General features: G+C 39.5%; 1 protein-coding gene across 1 annotated transcript; it reads left to right on the top strand.

The window, feature by feature from the left end:
• Nucleotides 1-32: 32 nt before the first annotated feature.
• LOC125257745 lies at nt 33-9,120 on the top strand (the record flags this gene model as incomplete). Its single annotated transcript, XM_048174394.1, has 6 exons — nt 33-804; nt 2,058-2,296; nt 2,627-2,696; nt 3,417-3,582; nt 6,224-6,345; nt 8,875-9,120. Coding segments are annotated over 5 exons (1,368 nt in total), but the record flags the coding sequence as incomplete, so codon positions are not given.
• Between the last annotated feature and the right edge of the window lie 221 nt (nt 9,121-9,341).

Below are 9,341 nucleotides of genomic sequence, written 5' to 3' on the forward strand. Positions count from 1 at the left end.
TGTACCTTCTCTCTCCCTTTATGTAATAATCTGTTCTCTTGTGTGTAGGACTCGCAATAGTTCAACTGGAACTGGTTCCTGTCACTCCAACCGTTGTCCCCAGCTCCTTAAACACTCCTTCCAACTTCCCATGCACTCAAGACACCATTTCATCTCCATCCTTGCCACTTGGCAGACCATGGCATGTAGCCTTCGAGGTCAACTGGGATAGGATGCCAGCAGCTATTCGAAAGGCACTGACAAATAATACAAGACCATCACCAAGCGATAGAAAAGATATGGTTAGGGCAGTGGTTGATCAGATGTTGGATCATGAGCCTAACCCAAACAGAACAATGTGTCACAACATTGCTCGAAGCATTGTAAGGAGCTATCCGAAATGTTTTGCTGACGTTGCAAAAAATGGAGACATGCTTGGAGATGGTTGTCATTCTTTTCTGCAGCAAATAAAAACTAGGGTGGAATATAAAACCAGGAACAACACACTAGTGAGACGACGCAGAGAGAGGACGCACAGTCAGGTACCAGATGAAGGCAGAGGCATGACTAGAGGCCCTGTAGATCAGTACGGCTGTGTAAGGTGGTGTCCTGTGGAAGTCCCAGTTGGCGAAACTGAGCAATCATTAGATGGCATCAAAAGTCATCTCCTCAACATCTACTCAGAGGAAGGCATGAGTGGTGCTGAGAGAGCTGAACCTCTGATGGAGAAGACCTATATCATCCAGCGACGCTATCTTAATAGTGTACCTGCGCCAGCCATTGCAGTTGTAAAAGAGGAATGGCCTTTTCTCTTTTCACCAAGAGGTATTTTTTCCCTATTCCATCTTGTGAAGCACATGGCTCATTGCATGGGTGGAGTATAGTCTCAATCATCCGAAATGTAAAATGCACATCTCTTTCAAAAACAATCCAAAGCTATAAAAATTCCCTTATTTTACAAGGCAGTATGTATGTAACGGGTTGCGACTATAGCCGCTTTCCGACCAAGTAGTTATAGGAACTTAGTTTTAGGAACTGTCCACTTCTAAACAGTTCTAAGAACTACTCACCCCCAAACTCGGTTTTGCTGTTTGCGTTCGCACTGGCCAAGTGGCCATAGGAACTGGTAGGAGGGGTAAGGGAGTGACGCAAGCACGGTGACTTTTATTTTGACTGCGCGACAGACCTTTATTTTGGCGGCGCTGAGAACGCCAGAGCAAACAATGCTCGCATTCTCTGTGTTTATTAGTTAGCAATCTGTCTAACAGTACTGTTTAGTATCTTATTAGAAAGAACTGTTATAGAAAGTAGACAGTATATGAAAAAAGGTTATTAGCCTATGCCGTGTGGTTGATGTCCAGTGTTGCTAGCTGGGCAGATAAACATAGCCTAATCATGTTTGGTTTGGTCCCCTCAAAGTTGCGTTGGATTTTCTCTTCAGCATAAAGGTTTAGAGACCCATCTATCACTGTTTTTCATGTTTGTATAGTTAGTTTATGGAGTAAATATATAGGCTATAATCTGTGTGTTTACATTCTAGCTGTTTTAAAAATGGCGGGTGCTGGTGTTCCCAGGGTGTTCCGCGTGCGTCCGGTCAATCAGCGTACACTAACGTCACGGATAGTTCCTATAGTGCTGGTTTAGACCCTACTCTGAAGTAGGGCCTAAATTAGTTCCTACAAATGGAGTTCCTAGAACTAAAATCGTTCCTTGTTCCTGCGGTGCGAACACGCCGACATCCGGGTACTTTAGCCAATAGTTCTAAGAACTGTGAAAAGGTTCCTCCGGTCGGAAAGCGGCTAAACACAGGTCTTTCTTCAGGGTTATTGTCCACAATATCTTTCTTTTGTTTTGTTACAATAATGAGTTAAAGGGGTCATGTTATGTAAAATTCACTGTTATAAGTTGTTTGAACAGCAGAGTGAGAACAATGAGCCTATACTGGCAAAAATCCACTCGCTCGTTTTTGAGGCCATATTCCATCCATGCAACACACACAATGTACCTGAAGCATCCAAAGAGCACCTGTTTATAACTACAACAAAGATTCAGCAGCACTTCTACTCCATTATCTTCAGGTATATGTTCCCACTTTACTCTTCTGACCGATGTCTCCATCCTCGTGAAGTTTCGAGAGGCCCTGGAGAACAAATTCAACACCATTCTGAAGTTCTGCCAAGAAGTCAACTGTCATCAAGGCGTGAAAGATGTTTTGGCTTGTTTTGAACCGGAGGCTTCAGACAAGGCTACATGCATTCTTCTCCTTCTGATGGCGTACTTCAAAGAGCCCAAGGATGCTATTGTGCTTGATGTTGATGTAAGTATATTTTCACTCTCACATTAACATAAGCATTAGGCCTATTGTTTTTTGTAAATGGTAATAGGACTATACTTATATTGCATCTTTCTAGTTTTCTGACCACAAAAAGTTATTCACTCTACACTTCACCATTCATACAGGTGCCAACCGCTCATCAGTCCAAAGAAACCAGTCACATTGTCATGATCACATTCTAAACTTTACCAAATGTGTACTGCCTAATCTAAGATAAATCAATGGGGGCCAAGGGAAGATTTGTTCACAAATATAGCTACTATAGGTACAGATTATTAACAGTTGAATCTTATTCTACTGTTATTTTTGCAGCCTTGTGCCACAGCCACTGATGTAGAAGGGACTGTGATGCTACCAAGCACCCCTCGCTTGATTGTTCAAGGTAATGTTGATGTCTTCCTCATTTTGAATGTATTCTGTCAAGTCATCCACAGATTTGTTGTGAGCAGTTTCATGTAGTAACTATTTTCTTTCAACCGATAGTTCCTTCATGAAACTGCTCACAATAAGGTCTGGATTATCTTAAGTAAACCAGGTCATGATTTCTGGAAAAAGACATTGCTGTTGAGTTTTTCAAAAAAACATTTTTGCACTTTGAGCACCACAAACAAAGTTCCATATAGTCCCTTAATATACAAAAAAATCTGTTAAAAAGATAACCTGAGAGTGAGTAGTCTTCTGAGTATGATGCTCATGTATTAATTTCATTTAAAGGATCTAAATGTAAACAAAAAGTCAACATAAACAATCTGCTATCACTCCCCAATTGAACGACTTGGTCTTAAAAAAGTGTAAATTGCAATTCTCATGGCTTTAAAAAAAAATAATAATCTATTATGAAAAGGACAGATTTTTAATATCCAAAAGAAACTTTTAAGTGATAAGGTATGTGGTGGTGTGAATTATACTGTACACCTGAAACTTTATTTACTTATTTACTGTTCAACATATGGAATGTATTGACATTTTCTTTTAAAGAAATGTAACACACAGTAGTTAGAATATGCCACAACTATTTTTACTCTTAATTAAAAATAAATAAAAAAAATGTATTCCTTTACTGAACAGTTGTCCATGATGAGTGTATCTGGTTTTGTTTCAGGTGACATAATGAAACCAAGGGCATGGATGCTGTCGTTGGAGGGTCAAGTGGTCATGGGACCTCACCTTGACTTTACAACTGGTCTGGCTGCTATTTTTTCCAGCTACTACAATTTTAACTTGAAGTATGCTGAAGATGCTGCTTGTACTCTGGAATTTATCCAAAGGTAATATCTACAGTAATATTGTACTTGAGGGCTTGCTTTTTATTTGTTGGGTTAAACAAGGAATGTTTGGATGTATTGTGTTTTGCAATCCGCTCAGGACCACAGCAGCCAAACGGTGATGACCCCCCTTTCTCCCCCTCAAACAAGTGGTGTGTTGCAGACTTAGGCCCCGTCCACACTAGTGCGTTTTCGTTTAAAAACGGAGACCTTTTGCTACGTTTGCACCTCCCGTCCACACTAAAACGGCAAAAACGGAGACCCAAAATGGAGAAGTTTAGAAACGCTGCCGACCCGTTTTTCGTTTTGAATCTCCGGAGGGCGTTTTAGTGTGGACGGGTCAAAACGAAGGACTTTAGAAACGATGGCGTAGTAGAGGCTCACGCTCGGCTCTATGATTGGGTGTCGTCAGTCATGGCGTATATCTTTGCTAGCAGCTGTTGTGCAAGTAAATTCTGCATTTTACAATGCTATAACTGCCTACATGCGCCAGAGGCAAGCTATCATTTCAGCGATCTGTGACAATTCCTGTGTGCAGCGGCGGTACTGACCGCACATGGAGCGGCGGTTTTGGGTTAACCCGGGAAGAACCAGCGCATGGTGGGATAATTTTATCTAATTTTATTTTATCTGCTGGGCAATATGGCCAAAATTTCATATCCCGATATAGCTCATTTGATATCCCGAAAACGATATACATGACGATATAACAATTTTTGTGTTAATTCAGTTCATGAATAGTCAATATAAAATTGTAATCTGGAAATGCAGTTTGAAATGATATACAAAACAAATAAAAGGTAGTAGGGACTAAATATTTATTTTATTTATTTGTTTATTTATTGCAGCGTCTGTGTCTGGAGTTTGTTTCGAGCGCTTACGTCACCACTCAACGCTGCTTTTGCTCGTTGACTTTCTCTGTATTATTTTTCGTGGTTCTTGCGCAGGTGATAAAATAAATTAGTATTGTTGGAGTCCGTTGTTGGCACTGGGAGCCGGCAAACTTTACAAACAACTGTTGTCTGGTCCACGTCGGTCTTCTTATATCCAAACCACATCCATGCATGCGAGATGCGACAGAAGTCGCCCCTCTTTTAAGTACAAGCTCCTCGGTTTGGGTTGGTTGCCCTTCGCGAAGACCCGCCCCCCTTAGTTACTGTCGCTATGTCCGACAAGCTACGCTGCTCTCACGCACACACCATGTTCTCACGCAGTGAAAAATACATCGCGGAGCAGAGAGGAGACTGACAACACGCTGACAGACAGGACAGAGCAGGTTACTTTTCAGTTACTTTTGATATTAAACATATTAAACAAAGTCTCACCTTTCGAATTTGGTATTTTTTTTATAAATTTAAACGATACATACCGTTTTGTGGCTCTTAAATGTGTCTGACAGATCACTGTACAGCATCAGTTAAAGCTGCTCGTGAACTGATCATCTCTTCCTTCTAGTTCATTTATAGCATCAAATAAACATGAATGAACATAACATGGAATAAGAAGGAATGTTGTTTTAAACCACGTAAAGGCGTCAGTACATTCCGTTTTTCAATTTCAAATCCTCCCATGTTAATCTGCTATCTCTCCGTTTATATACTGTCTATGATCTCTCCTCACTGCTTTGTCGGACAAAATGGCGGATGGCTGATTATGATTGGTTAGATCGCCTGTCAATCAAGCTCCCTGCGAAGGGTGAATTACCCTGGTCTGAACCGCGTCTACTACTGTCTTCCTCCATGTTTGTTTATGTATTGCTGTGTGCATGGGCATGCCGTGAGGTGCATCTTGACGTAAAATTCTGCCGTAAAACGCCTTATCGTGGCTTAAACGATAGAGCCTTATATAAAACGATAGACATTTTATATCGTCCAGACGATATATTTCGTCATATCGCCCAGCCCTAATTTTATCAATGAAGTTGTGTTTACAACGGCACGCGTATGCCCAGTGTTGGTGAATGGTCACGTGATCCGCGTTTTCAGTCGTTTTAATGTGGACGGAGATCAATTCTAATACGCAGCTAAAACGCTGGTGTGGACGGAGATCGTATTCGTTTTAATTCTCCGTTTCTAAACGAAAACGCAGTAGTGTGGACGGGGCCTTAATTTGTGTTTCTGTGCTGGAGACCAGACCAGATTAGACCAGAGACAAAGCTTAAAAAAAGTCAGAAACAACTAGAAAACTGGGTGCTTTATTGTGAAAAAGATATAAGAAATGAAATGTTTATCATATCATCTGTGAACGGGTAATAATTCTAGGAGGAAGAGTACAAGTAGAAACAGCCATAGGGAGATGGAGAGGCAACAGGCTCTTACTCCATCCTCTGCAAACGGAACATGTAAATTATGTAAATTGTTGTGTGCGAATGCTTTGCCTAGGTAAATCACACACCTCTACTTTGGTGAAGGTCTATTCTTGACTGTGTTTGTGATGGAAATGTTTTTCAGTTCAGTTCCATGCATTTTTTTTTCTGAATTACAGTACTTACACCTGAATTACACCTTTGTTTAAACTGAGCTAACTTTAGTTTGACTCTGTACTGCAAAAGCAGTGACCCACTGAAGGTGATGACTGGGAACTGACACCTTTTTCATCACACTTGAATTAAACTAACAGGTTTCTTCTGTCTTTTTGTTTGTAGGTGCTTCTTGGGCATCAACCCAGAGACAGGCACAAAATCTAAGAGGCAGAGAGGTCACATGAACCAGCAAGTCTGCACTCTTATCAGGAAGCTCATTGACTTCGAATGGATGTCAATCTAATGTAAGCTGTGTTCCAATTTAAGAACGGACTAATGAAACACAGTATCTGTGTTAAAGGAACACGCTGACTTTTTGTGACTTTATCTTATTCCCCGTATCCCCCAGAGTTCGATAAGTCTATACATACCCTTCTCATCTCCGTGCTTGCCGTAAATCTGTCTGAGGCACCCACCGCTAGCCTAGCTTAGCACAAAGACTGGAGGTAAACGGCTCCAGCTAGCATACTGCTCCCAATAAGTGACAAAATAACGCCAACATTTTCCTATTTACATGTTGTGATTTGTATAGTTACAGTGACTCTAACCATCTTCTAACCGTATACATACTGGGAACTATATTCTCAGAATATACTTGGGGAAGTAGCAGTGCTTCGCCTTCTGAGAATATAGTTCCCAGTATGTATACAGTTAGAAGATGGTTGTCTCATATGACCTTGTTATTTGTACACACTGTGACTATACAAATCACAACATGTAAATAGGAAAATGTTGGCGTTATTTTGTCACTTATTGAGAGCAGTATGCTAGCTGGAGCTGTTTACCTCCAGTCTTTGTGCTAAGCTAGGCTAGCGGTGGGTGCGTCAAACAGAGGCACTCAAGGAGATGAGAAGGGTATGTATGGACTTATCTAACTCTGGGGGATACGGTGAATAAGCTAAAGTCCCAAAAAGTCGGCGTGTTCCTTTAAGCTAGATGTAGTTATGCAGTAAGAAGTTTACTGAAGCTATTAAAGGGTTAGTTCACCCAAAATTGAAAAATCTGTCATTAATTACATCCCCTCATGATGTTCCAAACACAAGAATTTTGTTCTACACAAATTAAGAAAATTTTAAGCAATCTGAGAGCTTTCTGATCCCACCTATAGACTACTATGTTATAACCATTTTCAAGTCCGAGAAAGGTAGTAAAACCATCGTTAAAATAATAATGACTACAGTGGTTCAACCTCAATGTTATGATGCGACGAGAATACTTTTTGTGCGCAATGCAATCACATGCATGATCGAGAACACATCACGTGAAACGCATCGGATACTGGCACAGAAAGGAAAAAAATTGTTGAATCAAGTCGGTATTCTATTTTGTGTTGTTTTGTTTCTGCGCAGTAAAAGTATTCTCGTCACTTCATAACATTAAGGTTTAACCACTGTATACATATGGACTATTTTAACAATCTTTCCTGGCCTTGAAAGTAAAATAATTGCTGTCCATGGAGGATACAGAAAGCTCTCGGATTTCTTAAAATATCTTAATTTGTGTTCCAAAGATTTTTGGGGTGAACTATCCCTTTAATGTGTTCTATAGTGTCTCCTGATTCAATGTAGAGTTTAGATAGACTGCAAAATAAATGTGTAAAATTAATTGTTTTTACGTTTATTTGAATTTAACATGCCTTGACGTCTAAAAAACGTCAAATTTACAGTACTTTACAATATTTTTAAGTGTAAATTTACATTACTTGCTACTGTGTTGAATTACTATGCAATTTAGCATGCAATTTTTACTTAAAGGGTTAGTTCACCCAAAAATGAAAATTCTGTCAGTAATTACTCACCCTCATGTTGTTCCAACCCCGTAAGACCTTCGTTCATCTTCGGAACACAAATTAAAATATTTTTGATTAAATCTGAGAGCTGTCTCACTCCTCCATAGGCTTCTAAGGGATTGAAACTTGCTGGCCCAGAAAATGTATTAAAGACATCATTAATATAGTCCAAGTGACTACAGTGGCTCAATCTTACGTTTACCAAGCAACGAGAATACTTTTTGTGCGCAAAACCCCCCCAAAAATAATGACTTTATTCCACTATTTTTTTTCCTTCTCTCTGGGCCTCGGGTGAATTCATGTAGTATAACAGCGTAGCGCTTCTGTGTAATATGTCACATGCATCACACACATGACCAGCGTCGGCCAATAGTGAGCATACGTGTGACGTATAACACAGAAGCGCTACGCTGTTATACTACAAGAAAAAACTCAAGGCCCACAGAGAAGGAAATGAATTGTGGAATAAAGTTTTTTTTTTTTTTTTTTTTTTTTTTTAACGCACAAAGTATTCTCGTCGCTTTATAAACTTAAGATTGAGCTACTGGAGTCACTTGGACTATATTAAAGATATCTTTAATACATTTTTCTGGGCCAGCAAGTTTCAAACCCTTAGAAGCCGATGGAGGAGTGATCCAGCTCTCAGATTTCATCAAAAATATCTTAATTTGTGCTCTGTAATTACTGACAGAATTTTCATTTTTGGGTGAACTAACCTTTTAACCTCAATCATGTTACTTTCAGTCCTGTTACTCACGTGAAAAATAATAGGACTGGGTAAAAGTAACAGGAGTGATAAGAGTCCTGGTTTGTTGATTTAATATTAATTAAGAGTACTATTCACATAATTTTTTTTAAATAGTTGAAATTACTTAAATTGTAGACATTTTAGGATTAGTGTTACAGTGCGAGCACCATACTTACAGGGAGTCAGTCCACCACAGAGTAACTTAAACTTTTTGTCTTTCTTATCTTTTGTATATAGTGGATAGAACCCACACTATGCAGGTGCCAGCTGCGATGGAAGGAGCGAGACACCTGCGACCCTCTCTATTCCCACCTTTTTGTCTTTTCTTACATCTCTCTCCCTCACTCTCTCTTCTCTGTCTCCTCCTTTCTCTTTTGACACACGTTCCTGTTACCCAGTGTCAATCCCTGTTGCCCAGTGTTTTATTCATGTAATTAAATTGTATTTTACTTCTAAAAAATAAAAGTTATGTCACTGTTTTTATCAGTTTTGTTTGGTCCTTCATTTATGCTAAATCACAGTAATAGATAGACATTCACAGTTATGTACAATAATTCTACAGCTGCTTACTGCTAAATTACAGTAATAGATAGACTAATTTCACAGTTAAATACATGAATTCTACAGCTGCTTACTGTTAAATTACAGTAATACATAGACACCAACTGTAATTTCACAGTTAAATACATTAATTCTACAGCAGC

The sequence above is a fragment of the Megalobrama amblycephala genome, linkage group LG22 (assembly GCF_018812025.1).
Source record: "Megalobrama amblycephala isolate DHTTF-2021 linkage group LG22, ASM1881202v1, whole genome shotgun sequence".
Lineage (NCBI taxonomy): Eukaryota > Metazoa > Chordata > Actinopteri > Cypriniformes > Xenocyprididae > Megalobrama > Megalobrama amblycephala.